The sequence below is a fragment of the Urocampus carinirostris genome, chromosome 5 (assembly GCF_059441175.1).
Source record: "Urocampus carinirostris isolate Australia breed hairy pipefish chromosome 5, RoL_Ucar_1.0, whole genome shotgun sequence".
In the NCBI taxonomy this organism is placed as follows: domain Eukaryota; kingdom Metazoa; phylum Chordata; class Actinopteri; order Syngnathiformes; family Syngnathidae; genus Urocampus; species Urocampus carinirostris.
In genome coordinates this window covers 18,709,691-18,733,460 of record NC_142353.1, presented here as the reverse complement: position 1 = coordinate 18,733,460, position 23,770 = coordinate 18,709,691, and the positions used below count along the sequence as shown (strand labels likewise).

The window sequence follows — 23,770 nt, the reverse complement described above, 5'->3', positions numbered from 1 at the left end:
TTTTATCATTGTGGCCTCTTTGAAGCATATGTATAATGTGCGTGCAAGTATGTGCATGTTGACAGACCTGAGACTGATGGAAAATTAAAACAAGGCTGAAATATTGCACAGACATGCAAGAGTACAAAAATTACACCTTACGAGGGATATGTAACATAATAGACGCAACAGGGAGATCCGATTGCTTAACCAAACGTGCATTGACCTGGTGACTTAGCGAAGAGCTATAAGACAACATTTTGGGTAATTGAGGATACATTATGGGCTACTAGCAGGATTGATAGTTGCTAAACCAGTTGGAATTAAGAGTGGGCATTTAGATAATATCTACTGGAAAAATAAGGTACTTGCTTTTGTTGTTATCACACTTTTTTCTGTCATATATGATTGAAGCCATTGGTGTGTGCATCAAAAGTACATGTAAATTCAGTGCAGGGATGTTTTTTTAACTAGTGTTTACAGCAACTATTAGAGAAACCCGTATATATATTTTTTTCAAAAGGATTGTTTTTCTACAGCTTCTGCAATCATTTGATGATGGCGAGCAAACCGATAAACTGTAAACAACTGCCACTATTACTTAGATAGCCAAAAGCTTGGTTGTCGTTTTTTTTTTAGTGCTTAATATTTCAAAAATACAACCCGTATGATTGGTTAAAGATCAGGCTATGGTGTAATTGTAATCCTGTGCAGTCCTTTGAGACATTTTGTGATTCAGGGCTATACAATTACATTTGACTTGACTTTAAAATACCTTCCCTTTCAAGCAAATGTAGAGCAAATGAGTCATCTTTCACACACTAACATAAAAAACCCAAAGGTAAAATGCAGATGAGAGTGGTCACTATCCAGCACTCACTACCCCTAATCCTTCTACCTAATGTGTTCCACCCCAATCAGCTTTGCTAAGACAAACACAGATAGGCGCAGTGGTAAACCTGAGGGCTCTTTGAACTCAGTTGGCATCGTAAACACATAATGGAGAAAATATTTGACTTAGAACTTTTTCAAAGGACATCTTAAAATCCTGTAGTCGACATTTTAGCAGAAAAATATCAGCAAGAGTATATAATGTAAATGGTCTGCATTTATATAGCGCTTTTAAAGTCAATGAAGACCTCCCAAAGTGCTTTATAATGTGCTTCACACACACACACACACACCAATCGGGACCCAGCCATGCAATTGTGTTTGAATATATTTGCCGAAAATGTGTTTTAGGCAATGCAGGAACTAATTAAAGGAAGTTGCACACAATGACAGGCAGAGCTGAGGCATGGCCAAGTGCAACATTGGTTTATTGTCAAACTGATCCATTAAGATGCAAACAGGTTTGATGCTATGTCCAATCTTAAGCTCCGCTGCAAGTAAAGTGCTGATTCAGATCAAGATGCTCTTGGGAGTCATCATACATTTTTTACACACTGTCCGATGGAGAAGAATGAGGGGCAAAAATAATCCATTGATTTAAACTCCTGAAAAGCCCTTAAAAAAAAAAAATCTTCCACCCGCACGTCACACGCCTGATCAAAAAAAGGAGAATGTGCAAACATGATCATTCGCGAAGCCTCACTCTTGTTGGTATTTGCCCAACAGCTGCAGCCATCTCAGAACACAGTCATCAAAAGTGAGCTCAGACATAATGGGAGTCCCGACGGAAGCGATGAGGTAAACACAAACAGACGATATTGCACGGACGAGTGAATGAAAAAACGCTTTTAAAAAGTCTTTTTCCAACAGCCTAGCCTGTGCATAGTAGGAATAAAGCACTTATGGTGTTAGCGGACCAACCCAGCAAGCCTTGCCATTGAAATGTAAAGCTTTTTTAATGAATCCATATATATATATATATATAAAACACGATCAAGAAAGTTGTTGGCAATTTCGATGGGACGAGGAAGGGAAAAAAACCTGAAGGGTCCCTGCAAAAAGAAAAGCTTTTGTTTTTGTTGCATGGAGAAAAATCTCTCAATTGTCATTTTCTGATAATAAATAGCATTTGTGCGAATATGCCAGAGTTTTTCTTCCTTGAGCCAAAAAAAAAACAACAAAAAGGTGTAAATCCATTGATGCTCGTTCCTTTGACTCGGAGTTCATTCGTGTTTTGTTTTTGAGCTGTCGGATTCCAGTTATCTGTGGAGGAGCACGAAGGCCTCCAATTTTTTCGGGATGTTGCCTTGGTATCGGAGGCTGTGCTTGATGATGATGCGGGCGGCCAGGCACTGCAGGGTTGTGTGGTTGATGGGCTGCACGACGTTGCGCGCTAGTTCCTTTTCGTCGAGGAGGTCGCAAGCAGTCTGCTGGAAGGCATTGGTGCTATCGAAATGAGCGCCGCCAGACACAAGCAGGTTCATGATGTCGGCGTGGCCGTTGGAGGCGGCTATGTGGAGAGGGCTGGGCACCGGAAAGACAGGAATTAGGCAGTGTCAGTTACGGTTTCATCTTCAACCAATTTTGAAGTTAGTGTTGAAGTTTATCAAAAAAAACATACATAGACAGGGAGTGCGGACTACTGAGTGCACCTGATAACAAGCCGCATCCTAAAACTTAAGAGGGAAACTCAATATCGTCTTTGTACGAGTCGCACAAGATTTAAAGTCGAAGGCTAAGAACATCCATAAAAATGAATTAATTTACATTAATTTCTTACATTTTAAACCAGCGCTAACCACATGGGGAATTTGGTGTTGACACCTTCTACTGCATAACACCGGTGCCATACAACCCCCCGCCCCACCTCACCTGACGCTGTTTTCAGCTCAGAGTTGTTACATGTTTTCAGACCATGTGGCCATTCAAGATGGCAATTACAAAGACAAACATGTATTTCCTACCATGGCGAAAGAAAGAGCGAATGAGGGCTGCATCGTGTAAAATGTGCGTCTTACATTTTTAGACAACAGCTCCATGGCAACCATACTGTGAAGAATAGTGCCAGATTGCAACCAAAACATTGTTTTGGAGCTTTTTTCATTGGTTGTTACAATGGTGTCAGAACAAATTGCGTTTGCTTGTCATCATTCCTTGAGGATTAAAAGAAACTCCAGCGACCCAACAATGACGCTGATTGTTCAGACAGAGAAGTGTAGCATTTTTGATAGATAACTTGCACAGTTGTTCAATTTGGATGTATGAATTAACCCAAATTTCAACCCATCTTGTAACAATGACAATAAAGGTAAAGGTATATGAATAATGTGGGCAAAAACAGACTAATTTCTCACAAAGGGAGTTATAAATGTTTCCAGACATCACTGAGGTGCATTGTGGAAAAGAGCAGCTCAGATTTTCTTGATGCCACAAAAAAAAAAAAAACTGCCATATTCTATTTAAAGCCAGAGTGTTTAAAATGTGGCAAAAAAGTAGCAGCTTGTAGACCGTAATTTATGGTATTTAGATCCTAGGAGGCTTTTGGGAACGGATTACTTAGTTTGCAGTCGTTTCATATCAGAATAATTGGTTATGTAAACAATTCTAAACACAAGCACTGGTGATGGCAAAATGAAGCCCCGTAAAGCCATGAAGCCCTAAAGGGATATGCTTCACCCACATAGGGGCTTCAGGATGATTAATTCCCTCATCATGTGGACAGACAAAAGTATACCATGATTGGGGCGAGTAATGAAATTGTTCTGTGTTACTTTGTCTATGTTTGTGCTTTTACAACAAGTGAAAAAGTGAGAAGGTGAAATCAAGTGCTTATTAATTTATATTCAACTCATTCAATGTCAGACGTTTTTTCCAGTTTTTGGACTCAGGCGAAGTCAAGGGGAATCCATAGTGTTTCTTTGCCACTGCTTTTATTCAAATTACACTCAAAGCCAGTGAATCATTTTCTGAATCGGTCACATGGTACACCCGCTTCTTCAAACATCACTGCATACGTCATCAACACACGCATCGACTCGCTGTTCACGAATAACTCCAACATTACTGGGCACACGCTTCAGAGGCATCACTTACATGCACCATTTGTGAGCAAATTAATCATCTATGTAGATGTTCAGGGTTCCTAAGAGCTTAAGGCAAGTAAAATTCAAGACTTTAAAAGACTATTTAAATGGCTTTTGAAATAAAATTAAAATTAGAGGCAATTTTAAAATTAAGTTGTTTTTTTTAAATCACCTTTTGGTTTAATTGAAAACTTTCCAACTGAAAAACATGGCACTCTGAAGTTTTAGACATGGAAAATGATAAATAAAAAATTGTTTACAGTACTTGATGGATCCTCAGTCAAAACTGGAAGATAACTACTAATTCCAATGATCTCTTCTCCTGCATTCATGAAACCTTTTTATTACGATGCATGAAAAATATACATTTCAATGTGTTTACATTTTTAAGGCTTTCAAAAATTATATTTAGGACATTTTTAAGCCAATTAAGGCCTTATTTTTAGCATAATGAAGTAAATGTCTTTTACTACTTTAAGGGTCTGCAGGAACCCTGATGTATAACTTTGCATAACTTGTAAATAAAAAAATCTAAAAATTGTATATTTTACCTTGACAAAACATTGTAAAAAAACATTTTTGGGTTTCTTTGCTTTAAAAACGGGAGTATTATTTTTAACTCAAAGAGGTTGAGATAGACCTGTTGTCGTCGTCATCTCTACAGTTGACGTCTGCGCCGCACTCCAGCAAGATGGAGGTGACGGTGAGTGAAGGGAATTTGCAGACGGGATAGCGGCCCACGCATGTTGTGTTACGGTCGGCAGCCAGATGCAGCGGGCTGAAGCCATTTTTTCCCCGCGGCTGCAATTTCAGAAACCTGCAACGTGCATAGGATAAGGTAAGACTACATATTGTAGCATGAATTGATCTGAGTGGAATACTGTCAGGGAAAAACAAAATTTAATTTCCAATGTTTGATAGCGGCACTGTAATATTTGACCATTACATGACTTTTTATTGTGTAATGCAACCGAAAACAAGTGCAAGTATACATATACACACAGAAGTATACATTCTACGGAGACCTTAAGAGGCCTAAGTGCACCTTCTTGCTTACTAGACTTTCACAAAATTGTGACTTTGAGGAAAGCCACAGAAGAGGCATAATGCTGGACAATCATGTCACCTTGCTCTAAGTGAGCCTCATTTTATGTAAAATAAATGCAAATTTCTCCACCTAAAAACAAAATGCATGTTTATACAATAGGTTATTTTTGCTTACTATCAATCCATTATCTGCAACACTTATCCTCATAAGGGTCGCGGGGATGATAGAGCCCATCCCAGCTATCGTCTGGCAGTGGGCAGGGGACACCCTAAACTAGTTGCTAACCAGTCGCTGGGCACACAGAGACAGACAACTCACTTGCTCATTCACACCTAGGGACAATTTGGACCTGCCAAATAACCTGACAAGGATGTTTGAGTAATGTTGGCGGAAACCAGAGTGCCCAGAGGAAACCCACGCAATCACTGGGAGAACATGCAAACTACACACAGAACTGTGCCATGCATGCGCTAACCACTGTGCTGCCGTGCCGTGTTTCTTACTATCCAAATTAAAATCATTTTTTAAATGTGCCACTAGTAGGCACTAAATAATACATGGTCTCTTAAAAAAGTTTATACTCTAAAACAATAGCATTTTTTGGGGAGCTTTACGTTATTTCAATATATTTTGTAACCATAGTGTATTTACTACAAATATTTACATATGATAATTCATTTTGACTGTAAACAATTTTACATTGTTGTAGAACCATTGTTAAGATAATGGTTACTCTGTTTCCAAACTAATTCATTCATTTATCATTGTTCAAATTATGTTCTTTGTAAAAATTGCACTATATTAGAACATTATATCTAACAAGGAAAAAAAATGCATTAAAAATCCAGGCTTTAGTTACCAGCAACAAATTCATTTTACAACAAAGGACCTAGTAAAGTACGTAGTTCATAGTCTTTAAATTGGATCAATTGCTTACTAATTGCACAAAACATTTAATTCTTGAAACAATTGCGAATTGTTCCTTACATGTAATTTTTATCCAATTCTAGAATTTTTCTAGCGGCCTTTATTTGTTCCAACATTTAAAATATCAAAACATGTTTTATTTTTAAAAACAGTTAACATGCATTTTCATTGGTGCAATTTTTACATACTTTTTGTACCAATTGTTGAATAAGAACGCTCATTATTAGCTATTTATTAGTTACAAAAGAATTCATTTGTTTGCTTGTATACCTTAAAAATACTTTGTCCAGTAAATGCAATTCACTCAAATATAACTTATTAAGTGGCTGCATAAAATAATTTGACCTAGCAAAAATCTATTTTAAGTACCTTTTTTGGGTGATAATTTTAAATCAATCAATCGATTCTATAGCACATTTCAGACATCGAATAGCATCTTGAAGTGCTGTATACAAAAACATGAAATGTACAATCTGAAAAAAATCTGTGTTTTGAATCAAAATCGACTTAATTCAGAAAATGAGTCCTAGTTGAAAGTTAAAAGATGTGTAGCAATTCTGCCCTCCATTATTGTGCTTTTTTGTACCTTGACTGTATTGAAAAAGCAAGCACACAAAAAAAAATTCATTTTTGTCATTTTGACTTGTATTTTTAAAAGCTATCATTTAAACAAATATAATCAAATATAATCCATTAGCATGCTAGTGGTACCTTAGAATTGACAGCCATCCTTCCAAAATATTATTATTATAGTTTCCGTCCAATCTGTGAAAATGTTATTAAAATATGACAATATCCTGTAATTTTCCTTTATTTTATTTAATATATGCCATCCATGGGCACAGTCCGGCATAAACAGGGGGGGCGGGGCCCCACCAATATTGAGCATCCATCCATCCATCCGTTATCTGCACCGCTTATCCTCAGTAGGGTCGTGGGGGTGTTGGAGCCAATCCCAGCCGTCTTCGGGCAGTGGGCAGGGGACACCCTGAACTGGTTGCCAGCCAGAGACAGACAACTAACTCACTCATTAACACCTAGGGACAATTTGGACCAGCCAATTACCCTGATATGCACGTCTTTAGAATGTGGGAGGACACCGGTGCGGAGTAAAACCCACGCAAGCACGGGGAGAACATGCAAACACACAGATAGGTTTGATCCCATGACCTCAGAACTGGGCCGCACATGCGCCAACCAGTGCGCTGCCGTGCTGCCCCAACCAATATTGAACAATCCTCGTTTTGTCCCCACCAATATTATGCAGGGATCAGAATGGAGATTTTCATTTTCAGCTGAAATAGCCAGCGTCCAGGAATAAACCAGGGCGGGGTTCAAAAACAGCGGAAATCCGCGGATCCGCGGAAAATTCTGATCCCTGATTATGTGATCGCTTAAAAAATGCGCTACATTCCCACCAATGCAAAGACCAAACCTATGCTATACCCAAAACTGTACCTGTAGATGGTCTCCTTCTTGAAGTGGTCCTGCTCCGTAGTGCAGGGCACCTTTTCCAACAAGCAGATGAGGTGCAGGATGATGGAGAGCGCTTTACTGAGTTGTGCGGGGTCTGCCGGCACCAAACGCTTCTGGCGGACGGCGCGATCGATCTCTAGCACGCTTTTGGACAGGATTCCCATCAAATCCTCAAAGGACACGGATGTGCCCAGCAAGCCTTTGGCACGGTCCTGCAGCATGAAGGAGAACAGCTCGGCGAACGACAGCAGGCTGGACGCCGTCATTGGGCTAAGGGGATCCAAGTTGTTCTGTTGCATGTCCAAGGCATACTTCCACAAGTTAATGCAGCGTTCAAAATTGCCCGAGTCAGCATAGACTGCGCCGCGGTATCGGATGTAATAGGACGTGTCCGGGTGTTGCGGGCCCAGAATCCGCTCACGGATAAGGAGAGCCTGCATGCGCATCTCGTCAGGGTCTGATATGAGTCCGTCCAGTTCCTCTGCGTTTGTCACCTGGGAAATCGAAAGCGGGGTTAACACCTTGCTTAACCCAATATGTCCAAATCACCTACTAAGCAACTAACACTTAAAAATTGGAGCAAAATTCAAGAATAAAGTTTGCCATGTGAACAATCAACCGGAATCAAGTCTTATATTCTCTTGAGGGCTAATTCAGAATATACAAAACAGTTTTTTTTTTAAATAACAGTAGTTAATCCCTTCTATTTAACCAAAGAAAGGTTTTGGTTTAAAAAAAAAACTAAACAATTAACTTTTTCTTTTCAAAATCAGCAAGTTATGATTTTCAATCGACATGATGTCTCCATAGAAATAAGAGAATGGGAGGGACTGATTTGAATAAAATGTCCAAATTATCCCATAAATTTGGGAATCGGAAAAAATTACGTACAGGTTTGTTCGTGGAATAGAAAAAGAAACAGTCATTATTTGGTTCATATTTTTGTGGTTGTGGAAGCGGGGTGCACAGAACTTTGTATTATTGGGTATGGGAATACTTTGGCAGCAAAAATTTGTCCCTCAAAAATAAAAAAAGTAATTTGGGTATCTAGCATTTCTGAAGAATAAAAATAGAACTCTGAAAGAATTCACTCAACAAATTCAAATAGGTGTGCCACACAAATATGTGATGGTTGATTACAAAAAAGTGCGTGTCGTCATTATTGGGTGTTAAAAGTGCTTTCAGGTAAAGTTTGATAATCTGCCAATGAACATGGAATTTGGCCATTGACATAATGAGATCTTGGTAGGCATGTGTGTTTACAAGAACCTAGATGTTGGTTAAGAGACTGAAAGAAACTCACCTCCCGTGCATAGTCGTATGCCATAATGAGCTGTTTGGGCTCAGGTTTATGGATCACAAGGTTGCTGTCCATGTATCTGAAATCCATGGCTTTTTTCCAGTATTTCAAAGCTCCCAGGAGGTCTCTCTTTTTATCCACAAACGTGGCGCCCAGGAGCTCCAATGCATCGATGCGCTCCTTGTTGCTCGTCTACGTGTAAGACAGGTCAAACATTTGCAATTCTTAACTGGTATCAAACACGACACTGCAAAGTTCTGGTTAAAAAAAACTCACCTGGCGGTGCGTGGTCAGGTAGTCGACAATGTTCGTGTGTCCCGTGACGCTTGCAGAAAGCAATGGGGTCATGCCGTAGCCGTCCTGCTCCATGGTTGCCCGGTAGTGCAGCAACATTCGCATGATATCCAGGCTGCCTGACTCGGCACAGTCATGAAGCGCTGTGTTTCCTTGAGTAAAGACCCCAAAACAAAAAGGTGATGCTTGAACAATATGAACCAAGTCAACTCTGAGGAATAAAACCATCAGTTGAGGTCTTGAGTTGTGAGTTTGTCTTTTTATCTGGCTTCTTGGTGCATAAAATCTGGATGGGCTTGTTTACAAATAGTGTATACTGTATTGTCTGGACTATGAGGCCTGAATTTGTACAGAAATATTAAAGCGGGCCTTATAACCTAGTGCACCTCATCTACCGCAGAAATTGGCATACAGTAACTATTGGTGTATGTTACAATCAATAGGATTTACGCCAATACCGTAAATGAGCAACGCTTAATCAAATAAATAAAATTGTGTATAGTGAATGTTAGAAACTGGGGGAAACAGATTTTTTTTTTTTTTAAATTGCTATACAAGCTTTTTTGGGTATGCATACATATTGAACCAAGAGTTTATTGATACACAGATGAAGTGGAGCCTGTTTAACCTATCAAAGCACTGTGCAAGTCAGTGTGGTGGCAAAAAAAAAAAAAAAGAAAAGTGTGAGGAGAAACTCCAAAGCCTTTTATATGTATTCTGGTGGTCTAATGGTAATGAGCCAACATTCTCGCCACTACAACTTTACCCCAATTGCAAACACTGTTTTGTGATTTGGGTTAGGGGCACATATTATTGCATTGTATAATAAAAAAACAGCTCTGTGGCCTTGGGGGTAGGGCGACCGCCCCGAGACTGGGGGGTTGCCATTTTGTGCCTTGGCCAGGTCATACTAAAGACTTACAACGTTGATAGTGCGAAAATATACGGACTATAGAGCGCACCTGATTATAAGCCGCACGCACCACATTTTGCGGACATTATTGGTTTTGTCCTTACACAAGCCGCACCTGTATATAAGCCGCATGCGCCAACATTTAAACATGTAACACAGTCACAAGTTTATCCCAAACCTGAGTTTAGGTGCCGTGATTGTAACTGCAACTATAGTACACAATCTATCCACCACAATAGGCAACATGAACGGAAAATTATACCGGTAGTTAGAATTTGATGCAAACTTTTAAAGTCCAGGTCCCGTTGAAAGTATTCTAACGAAAAAAATGTATATTTCAGAAGTTAAGGGTGGGAAAAATATATATCCACTATTGTCCGCTGCAACAACAAAAAGATTTAACTCAGCTTTACCCCACTTCCTGTCAGCCCGTATTTGCTAAGCCCCTTCTTTTTGATTCGCTTGTAGAAAACATCACAATAAGTCTCTAAAATAAATACATTACAAAAATATACAGTTGCTAATACATATTATACATGGTTACACATATTTACAAAGAAAGACGGTACAGAGAGTTTTCAAAGCTTTAATAATAATAATAATAATAATAAAACTTTCATCCCAAACCGTGCCTGTGAAAGGTACCACCACGCTACTCCTAACACACTCCCAACGCACTAAGCGTAGCTGTTAAAAAAACCGTACCGCAATTGCGAAATTCACAGTAAACCATCGTCTTTCTCCTCATAACTGTCGCCATCAAGGGCGTCAGCCTCATAATCTGAAACGAACCTCTGTCCTCTGTCATACGGACAATTCGAACATAAACTAAGAGGATGCAGTCTACCTCGGCGCACAATTCCACTGGTCTAAATTTTACCTTTTGTACTCGAGTGGCGCTGGTGGCCGTTAGAAAAATTATATAAATTGGCCGCTTCACTGAATAAGCCGCAGGGCTGAACATTTTGGGAATTAGCTGTTAGCTCTTTTTTGCCTTCTGAAATGCTTGCCATTTTGAAACAAGTCTACATAAAAAGTCTACATCAACACAAATCTCGCCCAAAAAACGGAATGATGAACAGCATCTTGACTGCTAATTTGAACGTTTCCAACAAAATTATATTTCATATAAAAACAGAACATTTCCAAAGCAAGTTGAGCCGACAACATGGGCCTGATGATTTCGATCCTTACAAAGATGATCTTATCAATTGACGAAACAAGAAAAATCAAGTGATAGGAAATAAGATTTCATAAGATGGACCACAGAACAGAGAAAACGCTGAACTGAATGACAGAAACATAGGTGTACGGAAGTAATGACAGGTACCAAAGATCTGAGAAATTAAGAGCAATGTGGTGAGAAGAGAGTTTGAGAAAATGAAAGGAGGAAATCGAGCCACATCGACAGGTCTAAGAAAATCAACAGCAATGCAAATTAAAAAAATCAGATTCAAATCCTACAACTTAAGGCAGATGATTTTGAGCAATGTGGTCGTTGTTTCAATAATCTAATCATTATAGAAGTAAAAATTTAGCTGCACGCAAGAAATAAAAACCAAAACATCAAGACAGTGGCTCGTTAGGTGATTTATCAATGCAGAAATGTAATAACTCTAAATGAAGACCATAACAAGCTCTGCTATCAACGCCCATCGGGAGGTAAGAGACCACTATTTGGTTTGCTTGGAGTTTATGTGAAATTGAAATTCAGCACAATTGATGGAATATATTTGACCAGACAAGCTGAAAATAATGAAAAAGCTTGATGAACAAAGTTGGCTGAGGGTTACACTACGTAATGTTAACAGTAGGGTGAAACATGCAAAAAAAAAGAAAAAACCTACTCCAGCAAGAAATGGCAGAATGACAAGCGTTAACCTTATACAGCAAGTTACGTTTGCATTTGCATGACAGCCAGGTCACGTCAACAGGTAAAACCTGGAGAGCCAGAGATTTACGACCGTGTGGTATTCTGAGCAACAAGCATTGCTGTGTGGGCGTTCAACTGCTTCAACACAAGCCCAAAGTACTGCACCAAATTTAGGCCAACGGCACAGTAACATAACATTTGGCATAGAAAGCTAACAACAAGACAACCATTGTATCATTAATTTGAGAGACGGACGTTTAGCTGGGGTGCAAGACATAAGAAAAACTCTTAAGAAGGAGCTCATGCAATTAAATTAAAATGGATAAAAACCTTAACTTCTTTTTTATTTTCCCAAGTTACAGTAAATATTGTGAAAATGATTTAATAAATGCAATATTGAAATCAATTTCAATTATCGATGTGGAATTGAAATTGCATACCCAAACAGAAGAAAAGTATAATCGATTTTTACAGAAAACATTAAGTTTTGTTGACGATGTAACAACTGTTACGGCGCACCATTCTTTCATTGGAACATGATTATAACTTAAGCCAGTCTCTTAACACTTATTGGTAATTATTTTGCCTATTTATCCTGACAGTCTCATATTTTTCCCTTTAAAGCCTTTGTTACATGTTTACCTTGGAGCCATGTCTTATCTCGTTGCATAAAATGTTTCACTAACTTGCTATCAACAAGAAAGAATTTGCTTCAATTCATGTTATGATCAAGTTGGTAGATTCACTTTGTACCGTAAAATTTGGACCGCAAGCCACGACTTTTTTCTCCAAGCTTTCAACTTTGCGGCTTATGCCATTATGCGGCTAATGTGTGCATTTTTTCTAACCACCAGGGGCGCCCAAGCAGTAAGAGTGAGCCACATGGAATATATGCGTTAAGGAAGACGCAAGTTTCATTTCACTTCACGCTTTGTGTATGAATGAAACTAGCAAGAAGACCCTCATCATAGAAAAGTTGTCAATCAAAATGGGAGTGCTAACTACCATCTAGGGCAGACCTGGGCACTCCGGTCCTGGAGGGCCGTATGTTCTGCATGATTTTTGAGGTTTCTCTGATCCAATACAGGTGATTCCAATCACCAGTATCGTTAACGAGCACTTGCTAGCTTGCTAACGAGGTTATAATTTGTATCACCTGAGTTAAAGAAGAGCAAACTTCAAAATCTGGCAGGACATATGGCCCTCCAGGACCGGAGTGCCCAGGTCTGAGTAGGGAATAATTTTATGAGTGTTTATTTGTAAACTGAAACAGTGGCAAAACGAACGGACAAGAAACAACTTCGAATGAAACAGTCATGCTTTTAGGGGGATTTCTATTTATCTGTCGGCAATATGTGTTGGTGTAAATATTTGACAAGGTTGGATTCTATGGATTGTCCTTGATGTAAAGAAGCCATTTTTTGTGGACTTTTAAAAAAGTAATGGTGAGCTACACCGGCTTTATAATTTTCAGGTATCTTGTTTCAGACTGGTCATGATGTTTCTCTGATGAGTATATTTTGAAATCCCAAGAGTTCAAGCTTCCCAATGATATGTGGCATGCCGCATTTCAGCGACATCGTACAGACACCTTCAGGGGTTAAGGTACCGTACATTATATAAACTCTGTGTACGTCTTTCTTTGTAAATATCGCATGTTTCAATGTGGGCACATGTGACTTTAGTCAGGTGGCGCTAATGTAAGTACAAAATGTTTTTTCCTTTTAAAATGTACTATCAGGTGTGACTAATAATACTACTACCTTAAAATGCGGACTATTTCTTCCCGCTTTTACAAGTGGGGTCCCCCATTGTAAATGAAACTTGGTTTTATACCAGCTTATCTAGTTAAAGAGTAATACGTTTTACATATTTTGAAATATAAAATATTTATTAGATTTAAATCAATTAAATTTTAAAATTGGGTTATATATGGGAATTTTGCCTCCATATCAATGTTGAGTCTTAGAGTATGAAAGGAAAATTCCATTCTCAAAGGATCCACGTGACAAACTGGAACAGTTGCTTCAAGCAGAAATATTACATTTCCTGCTTGGATTTGACCCACATACCATGGACCATTTGATTTATTTTTAAAAGTCTCAGCCTCTGTATGAAATAAAGAAAGGGTGGGCAGTATAGATGATGTGACGTAACTTGTTCCCAGTGAACTGACTGCAACAATAATGTTATTCATGAGACTGCCGAATTTGAGAGAGTGCCTTTTAGGATTAACCTCAACAAGCTTGTAGCTGATTTAGAAGCTAAGTTGTTCTTGATTAAAGGGATGTATGTGATGAGCCCATCTCAAAGCCAACCCAACTTAGCAATTGACCCAATATGGAGACAACATTCTGGCTTCAGGAGGCATGAGCAGTTATTAGCACCTCTGTGCAGATAAGTGAATCCTGTACCATCAGTAAAGTGAAATATTCACAGGAGGTAAAACAACATAGAACAATTATATCTAGCTTCTGTTCCAAGCCTATGACTAAACTATGTGGATAAATACAATACAAAAAATGTGATACTACACCCATTTAGAGAAAATGTAGTATAATAAATTTGTCTGTTATACATACCCTGATAACTCGCATGTGCCTTGGGATTTTAATGGGATTGCCATCACCTCATCTTTGAGATCACCAATTAAAGTGCTAATGATTGTTCCCATGTGGTCCTTTTATCGCACATTTGAGCTAAAGGCACAATATATTTTTGTGATGGTTTATTGAGCACACGCCAAAGATTAGAATATAAACCACATTCCTGGCAGCCTCTTCCCCACCATCTCCTATCTCTAAAATTGCAATAGGAGTAATGCAATTGTATTGGTTTTGAACAAGGGTGAGCACACCTTTTGTTTCGGGGGCCACATTGGCCTCCAATAGTTTTCATAGGGGTCAACTAAGGAAGACGGACAATGGCTTATTGATATACGTTTTGTATATGCCAATACATAATCAGAAACCTTGGCAATTACATAGGGACAAACGATAACATAAGTCTATCCAATTTTTGTTGTTTGCATTTATTGTGTATTTGTTTATGAAATGAAATGATCTGCATTTATATAGCGCTTTTCAAGTCAATGAAGATTTTCCAAAGCGCTTTACAATGTGCTTCACATTTACCCATTCACCCACACACCAATAGCGGCCGTGCAGCCATGCAAGGCGCCAACCTGCTTATTGGGGGCATTAGGGGTAAAGGGAGCATTTTATCCAATTGCTTTTGAAACACTCAATGTATGAATACATGCATTTTTTATGTATACAACTCTAAAAGTAATCGAAGCAAAGTAATTCATCTTTTTTTTTCATCGAAAAACTCAAAATGCAATAGGTCTAGTTTAGAAGTGTTTTAATGCATGAAATTTTATAAAAAAAATAAAATAAAAAGATTAAAAAAACAGCAAGTATAGAAAATATAATAAAATGGAGTGTAACAGGGAAACACGAAGCAACGCTGTGCTGTAGTACCAAAACAAAGACATTTTTTTAGTAGTACGTTTAACATATATTGGCATTATATTTCCATGTTTTTCCATTTGCTGGGACGGAATAAAACGCCTGACTGGCTGTATATTGCCCCTGGGACATAGTTTGCCCACCCTGGTTTGGAGGAAAAAAAAAAAAAAGAAAAAAAAAAATCACATCACGTAGCTCAATGTCACTGTCAACAGTTGTCATATTTACGGCTTTAAACATAAAATGCGACTACAATGTCATGTAACAAAACCATTAAAATTTTAGAGAGCAAAATGAAGCAAATAAATGGGGAAATAAACAATCTAGAAAAGAGTACCATATGACCACTAAGACGGGCGTACTTTTTCCATTTTTTTTTTTTTAAATCATCATGACAAGAAATTAAGTCATGACGTCTTCGATTGTTGTGCGCAAACATGTTTTTTGGCAAAGTGTCACTAGTTTACACCTGTTAACATCAGTCATCGGTTGAATCACTGGAGTTCTGAAGTTCAGGGAAATTAAGCACAACTTTTCTGTAAAGTTGCTAGGCAATTCATACGAGAAGTTACATTTGGAATGTTTTATAAATAGAAAAAATGAACATTTTTAAAGTGGAAATAGCTGGCAGTTTAGAGTCAAAGCTATAACATTGTTTTTAGCTTGCCTACCTTGTACTCACAGTAAAAAACACAAAAATAATTCTATGCTCAAAAAGCCTGTTGGTACTCGGCATTCAGTTTATTTTGGGGTTAGGAGGAATTATGTAAGGAGTTTAAACTTGTTTAAATTGTACTTATAAATACAAATTATTTTGGTCGGTACAATAATTTTCCATGAAAAGTTTCCAACTTTGTAAGTTCCTCGAATTCTTCAGATCTTGTTGTCAATAAACAACTGTTATTCCATTAATTCCGTTTGTCCAATGGCTCTGGTGTTCTTTATATAAACCTAGTGCTGTCACATATTGATTAACAATATTCAGTAATTGCAAGAAACTCTGGGCTAAGTCAAATCATTCCCTGCTAGTTTTGCTAAAAACGAGGCTGAGTAGAATTATAGAGTGCTTTGAGACACACCCTGACTTCAAGTTGACACAGAATGAGTCGTACCATGACTGTTCACTTTATTTCAACAAGTCATTCAATTGTTTTTGAGTACTCGTCTGTACGGTAGCTGGCATTCAGTACCAGGTGCTCCCTGCTTCTCGCCCCAAGTCGGTGAAATTGAATTTTCGTTTTGACATTTTATGAATGCAAGTGCAGTACAAGGTGGACAGATGTGTTTGGGTTAAATTGAAAACAAAGACCGACATGACAGTATTTTAGAACTTCTCTACTCTTTTAAATTCTTTTTAATTTGAATTTTAAAATTGTTGTTATTTCCTCACATGGTTATTAATCCCAAGACATCCCTGGAAATGGTGACCCTACGGTCGGAGTGGTTAAGGGATCCAACCAACCAAAGTACACTGGATTTTTTTTATACAAGACTGCTTTCCAGTTCATTGCCTGAAATGTGCTTTACATTTTGATTTGGTTAATTTTGATGGGTCAGATATTACAAATGAAACATCTCTTCCTAAAAAATGTTAACGTTAAAAAAAAAAAAAGTATCTATCTATAAATCTATCTATTCTACCCTCGTCATATCCCTTGAGAGGGGTGATCGACAGAAAGACAAACACATACACAAAAACAAAGATAAAAAGAGGGAAAAAGTATCAAAAATACACACAAAATGTTTTGGACCATGGCCAACCCAAATGCCCAAACACCCACACAAGTTAAGCACCCCGGCACCCAAGTTGGTCATGCTTTCGTCCCTCCCGATTAAAAAGGACACAAGAAAGCGGCCATGACACTTGGGTCAGGGTTACACAACACACTCTTCTGTTCAACAGCAGGGCCCGACAGCTTTCACTGGTTTACCCCTGCCGCATCATACAAAAAGTATAATGGGAATATTTCTCAAAAATGTTCCTGAACCAATGGGTTCTTCTTAATAGAGGACTTCAGTCATTAGTTCACAAGTTTAAAAAAAAAGGGGGGCTTACAGGAGCAAAGTTATCAAAATTGCGATATTGAGTTTTTCACAATGCCATGGCAGACAATTGGAGAAGGGTGCAAAAAGGAACTATAAATAATATGCTCGCAAATCATGCTTCTTTATCAGGCCTTTTGGAGGTCTCGCATCCACTTTTACTCCAGAATGATATGCACAAGCCATTTTTTTTCTCTGCAAGGCAATACCAGGGTGGTCTGCAATGGGCCTAATGTACTTTTTAAAAGATCGAGGGTTGATGAAATGTTTAATGAGTGCACCCCAAAATTTATGTGCCATAAATATTGAACATCACATCAAAAAGTTGGCAAACATTTATCATAAATTGTGGAATTCAAGTCGCTACTTTTTTTCTACATTTTAAACACTACAGCTTACAATCCTATGTGGCTTCTTCCATTTTTTTTTATATTCTAAATGCTAACACTGACCACTACCTAAGAAACAGGTGCACGTTAACCATCGGGTTGGGCGTAATTCGACTGATAATATGATGTCAGTTTTCAGGCCGATAGAAAAAGAAATGCGCAATAATTAGTCCCCTGCTGTCCTACTAAAATATTAAATCAGCCGACACGACTAATTTGAAAGATTACAAGCAACAAGCATTTATATACAATTTTTTTAATTTTGTAGTCTCACTACCTAGTTTACCCTCTATCACTTTGTCATTTAGGCAAGGGGTGGGGGAGCTTAAGATCCATTGCATGGGTCAGCATGTGTAAAGGGCAGGCTTCTGAATTTTAGTCATTACAGTACATTGAATTTTCTTTTGAGAATGTTTTTGTCTTAATCCTGCAAATTGTTAATCAATACAGAGGTACCTCTTTATACAAGCACATCTCAACCTGAGAATTTCGATATACGAGGTTTTTTGTGTTTTTTTTTTTACAGAAATCTTGTCCGCTTTTAGATAGGAAAAGATAGGTCACGAGTGTTACCAGAAGCTACCACAATAAACTGCTCAAGATAGCTCATTGCTCGTGACTGCTCAACACCAGCATCAGTAAGTGCTTAAGTATAGACAGTCTTTCAATCTCAATCTCATCTTATTTCTCTCATTATTAATGGTTGCAATTCAATAAGCAATGAACTTATTAAACACAACGTGGCACCCATTTATTCAAAGCAAGAAGAATACTGCAACAATATAAACTATCTACGATAAGGCTGTCGTCTGCAACCCAGATTAGAGATGAGATGGGCTTCATTCATCTGAATGCTTTTGGGTGGACGGGAACTAACTAGTTAGCTTTAAATAATTTAATATTGGTAAAATGTACTCGTTACAAGCAATTTGAGCTACGGGCGCAATCCTGGAACAAATTAAGCTCATATGAAGAGCTACCACTGCATTGACTGCTGCGCTAGTTCATTGGAATTGACATCCCCAGACACAGTCCGCAAATTTGTGTTTATATCATGGCACAATGAGTTACTTTTCTGTTCTAAACATTTCCCCTCTGATACTGAATGTACGAAACGGAAATTAGTTAGTTTTATGGCTGTTTAAGCCACGGGTTTAAGATTCAGTGCATCTTGTACAAAAACAAAGTTGAGTTTCTTCCCGAAATTTGCACAGGTCACTTTTAAACAGGTGCGCTCTTTAGTCCATAATTTACCGTACACGCCGTTAGAGGCTTACCTTTGACACTCTTCCTGTTGACATCAGCACCTCTCTCCAGCAGATACTGGGCGATCTCCTTGTGGCCCTTGTAGCAGGATATCATCAGGCAAGTGTGCCCGTGTCTGTTGGCCACCTCCAGGTCGGCCTTATGATCCACCAGGTACTTGACAATATCCAGGTGGCCGTCGAAGCAAGCTGCCCGCAGCGGGGTTGAGTTGGTGAGCGTTGTGCTATTCACAGAAGCTCCGTGGCCGAGCAGCGACTGCACCACCTTCAGGTGGCCGGCGGCTGAGGCAGCCCATAACGGCGGCGCGCCCTCGATCGTCTCGCCATCGAAGTTGACCGAACCGCCGACTTCAACGGGTGCCCAGCAGACCTCAAGCAGGAATTCCACCATGTCCAAGTGGCCGTAGCGAGAGGCCATGAGGAGTGGCGTGGCCCCGTTGGTCTTTTCGCCCATCAGTTTGGTGAGCTCACACAAGTCTTTGTTCTCCAGGAGCTTTTCCAGCAAGCGAAGCTTCCCGTCTCTGGCCGCGTTGAACACCGCCGTCTTTGAAGATATTCCCAAACAGAAATACATTTTTTTTAATTAGGCACGGAACTTTTAGTGTACCTCCACACAATTATGTTGACCCGGGGGACTCGAGACATATAGTCTCAAAGTTGACATCTCTGGCTTGTATGCGGTAGAGCTATGATGTCATTGAGGTAACAACACTCTCAAAATAACCAATCCCATTAACCAAACATTTGAGGCTAGCTCCATAACCGACAGCAACTGCTGTGAACAAAGTTTCTCTGACCCAGATTTTATGTTCGACAATGACAAATAATGTCCCTGATAATGTCTATATATATATATATATATATATATATATATAAAAATAGTTATAGGGCCAGAGGATTAGATATACAGCCGTATCAATTCGGACCTGTGGTTGAGGAGAGACGAGGGGGAAGTTGATAACCGCGACGAAGATTTGAGAATGTCCTTTTTCTCATCACAGATCGATAGGTTGTGTTTAATTCCTTTCTTTGGGGGTGGTGATCGATTTAATTCTTGTGACTGTGAGATTGCTGGTTTTCGTTTGCGTGTCGCGAATGATATAATTTTGTTTGGCTAGCTCCTCAATAGCGTTGTGGCTGCTAAGCTTTCCTGTCCTTTTTGCACCCGGTTGGCGCTAGTTGGCTGCCATTGGTGTGTTGTTTGGCAGGCTAGCTAGGTGTTTTGCAGTGTTTCTTGGTTTGTTTCTGGCCGGCTTCATGTTTGTCACCGAGGCAGTTGTCACTTTATGGTGTTGGTTCCCAGTTTGCCTGGCTGCTCACTGCATGTTTTTTGATTGGCTAGCTTGGTGCTTGCAACAGTTTTGCAGTGTCCCTTGGTTTATTCACTTTGCGTTAATGACCAAAGCGTTTTTTCGTTGTCGGTTCCCCGTTAGCCTGGCTGCTCACCGTGTGTTTTTTGATCTGTTAAATTATCGTTAAGGGCAGTTTCGCCATGCACCTTGGTTTGTCTATTACCGGCCGGGTTTGGGTTTTTTTGCTGAAACTTTTGCCGCTTTTTGTTCATGGTTCCCGAAACTTTTGCCGCTTTGTGTCCTTGGTTCCCGGTTAGCCTGGCTGCTCACTCCATGTTTTTTGGTCGACCAGCCTTCTGTTGATCAGTCCCTGTTAATGGTTCTCTGCAAAGGAATTCTCCACAAAAACTACCAAAGCTTCGTTTAAAAAAAAAAAACAGCTCACAATAACCTCTATGACTAATTAAATCGTAAAACAATACGCCGACTGGGTTGCTAAGGTGCTGGTTAGGGGGTAAGAGGATTGATCAAAATATCAATATTTTCAGTATTAAGCAAGTACTTGGATTGGTGCGATTCTTCACCCCTCCCCAATATTCTCAAAGTGTTGCTTTTTTATGCAGATAGCACGGTATTTATCTCTCCCACCCAGCGCCTTGGCCACTAAACGTTTATGCCTGTTTGTGTGAACTACAGGCACACTTTTGGTACCTTGCCTGTCAGGTAGAAAAGGGACAAATCTCTACACACACCATTTTCAGAAGCTAAATAAGACATAGGCAACGCAGTGTGGACTCCTTTTTTCCAACAACAGAGAAGGACAATGCCAGGTGTCATCTGCGTGGTAAAGCGTTCTGCTACTGTAGCAAATTTACATAAACACATGAAACTAAAACTAACTAAAACAGTTAACATGTTACAGTTTGTGCAGCACGGCAAAGCAGTGGTTCGCGCCTGTGCAGCGCAGTTCTGAGGTCATGAGATCAAACCTCCTGTGTGTAGTTTGCATGTTCTCCCCGTGCTTGCGTGGGTTTCCTCCCGGCACTCCAGTTTCCTCCCACATTCCAAAAACATGCATGTTAGGTTAATTGGCCAGTCCAAATTGTCCCAAGGTGTGAATGAGCTAGCCCAGCGACTGGCTGGCAACCGGTTCAGGGTGTCCCCTGCCCACTGCCCGAAGATAGCTGGGATGGGCTCCAGCACCCCCGCGACCCTAATGAGGATAAGCGGTGCAGGTAATGGATGGATGGATGTTACAGTTCCTTGACATTGTTGTATTTGTATTTTCGTTACATTACATTGCGTTTTTATTTGACATGCTTGGCTTTGTTCCTAAATAGTTGTAATAAAATATATTTCTTTTGTAGTGTTTGTATAAAAAAATGAAACATTTTAGAGTCTAAAATCTTTGTGATGTGTTTATCGTAAATATAGGGTATCTAAAGGGTGGTTCAATAATTCAATGACCATGAAGTTTTAAAGCGCAAAATATCAGTATCGATGGATAGAACCGATACTGAAATCTCCAGTATTGTTCACCCATAGCGCTGAGGTTCCGCCGACGACCGCTCAACTCAGGATGACAAAGACTTGCTGTGTTCAAAATGCATCGTCACGGAAAACGATGACTCTCGATTTTATGCTCAAAAAACAGGCACCATTTCTTCACATTCAGTATGTTTAAGAATTTGAGATTACCTTTAAATCCATGTTGGGGATAGGGGCTCTCCCGATCCACGAGGAGGGGGCCGGGGGATACCCGGGGATGCCCGTCAAAGTTACGCACTTGAGGCAGGTGGAAGGGAGGGGAGTCTTTTGTTTACGGCTCGACGAAGCTTCTTAATCTTAATTCTCTACTTCGGAATCCACACGTCGGGGAATCACCCGCTTCGTATTTAAAAGCCGACCGCTCTATTTATAACTCTTCGTCCAGGCTCGCCCAACTTCCTCGAACTAGCCAGCTAGCTTAGCCTAGCTTAGCTTTTCTCTGGCTTGAGGCGTTCAGACTCCCAACAGTCACCCCGAGAAATGTCTCCACCAACGACTACTTTCCACGCGTGTCATACTCCCTATACGTTATTCACGTGACCCGCACGGTATCTCCCCCGTGGACCGGGAAGGACAAAAAGGGGAAAAAAAATCCACCCCCACGTCCAAAAACAACGCCCGCTTAGTATAACCTTGTCGTTTTCTGCCCGGGTAATCGACAAAGCCACCGGACGGATGAGTACAAAGCGAGAAAAGACCTCAACGCCGAGGAAGGAGGGGGTTGTGATGGGGAGATAGACAGGGCAAGACGGGTACTCGCCACCCACGGTTCCAACAGATGATCACGACTCTGGTTTGAGAGTGCAATCTCTGAGTGGCTAAATGCGCTCTCCCTTTTCTCCCCTTTCCCCGGATGATTGACGTGCCGTTTGTCCAATTGAAGCCAAGTAAGTAAGATTTAAGCCAATAGCGAAAGAATAAATATCCTGCTGACGGATATCATTGAATAAAGTGCTGTAACAAAAGGGGGGAAAAATGCTGTTTAATCTGTTTCAGGTTGTTGTGTACCCAACTGGTGAGATTTCACATTTGGCTTTTGTGGAACAGTGTTCCGCGTGGTTAATGTGATTGTTTTGCTCTCTGCTGGACACATGAAGTATTGCAAAGAAAATAATGGACAGTATGGCTCATAGACACGAATAGGACAAAGGAAAGCAAAAGCAGTGTTCTGACATTTAAAAGGACAGTGTGTAATATTTACTGCTTCCAAGTGGTACAAAAACATTTCATACAGTTAAAAAAACCATTGAAGGGATTGATGACTACAATTATTATTTGACTAGTTATATTTTTGATAAACAACGTTTATTCAGAACTTTATTGGGTAGAAAGAAAGAAAGAAAGAAAGAAAGAGAAATTAAAAAAAAGAGCAAAAGAGAAGCAAAAATGAGAACACGATGTGGCCCATAGGCTGTTGTCTGCCCAACCCCGCCTTTGAAGAATAACGTAGATCAGGGGTCTCCAACGTAGTGTCCGTGGGCACCAGATAGCCCACCACGAAGATCTGGGTAGCCCGCAAAGCTTTTGAAAAAAAGTCAATAGTCATGGATCATTGTGATTTTCTAGGAAATTAGATTTATAAATGGCATGCCTATTTAGAAGTTGACTGGGCCAATAAAACCTGGTAATAACATTGTAAAGAAAATAAGTTGTTATAAAGAAAGAAAAAAAATACAAGGTTCAAAGTACATTTTATGCATATTTAAGATGATTGGAAGAAGTACAATAGCTTATATGGCCCCACCCCAATGCTCATATAATATCAAAATCACATTAAATAACATCTCATATATTTTTAATTTATTAAAAATATTTTATCGTAAAAATATTAAATAATAACATGCCTAGTTGCTTAACTACTATAACAGGGCATAATGTTATATATATCCATCCATCCATTATCTGGACCGCTTTTCCACAGTAGGGTTGCGGGGGTGCTGGAGCCCATCCCAGCTATCTTTGGGCAGTGGACACCCTGA

At 39.5% G+C, this 23,770-nt stretch overlaps 1 protein-coding gene across 1 annotated transcript; it reads right to left on the bottom strand.

Moving 5' to 3' along the window:
- Positions 1-1,280: 1,280 nt before the first annotated feature.
- On the bottom strand, positions 1,281-22,610 carry fem1c (fem-1 homolog c). Its single transcript, XM_088336079.1, has 7 exons — positions 21,942-22,610; positions 18,964-19,495; positions 8,981-9,150; positions 8,708-8,896; positions 7,387-7,898; positions 4,594-4,770; positions 1,281-2,394 (listed from the first exon to the last, which is right to left on the bottom strand). Exons 1-7 carry the CDS (start codon positions 21,951-21,953, stop codon positions 2,130-2,132), a joined length of 1,857 nt encoding a protein of 618 aa, XP_088192205.1. The 5' UTR covers positions 21,954-22,610; the 3' UTR covers positions 1,281-2,129.
- Between the last annotated feature and the right edge of the window lie 1,160 nt (positions 22,611-23,770).

Bases quoted from the DNA above. Each gene is read 5' to 3' on its own strand.
- fem1c (XM_088336079.1), bottom strand. The intron at 9,151-18,963 runs GTAAGCCTCTAA...TCTTTACTCAAG, and splicing joins CAACAGGAAGAGTGTCAAAG to GAAACACAGCGCTTCATGAC. The intron at 4,771-7,386 runs GTACAGTTTTGG...TGCACGTTGCAG, and splicing joins AAGAAGGAGACCATCTACAG to GTTTCTGAAATTGCAGCCGC.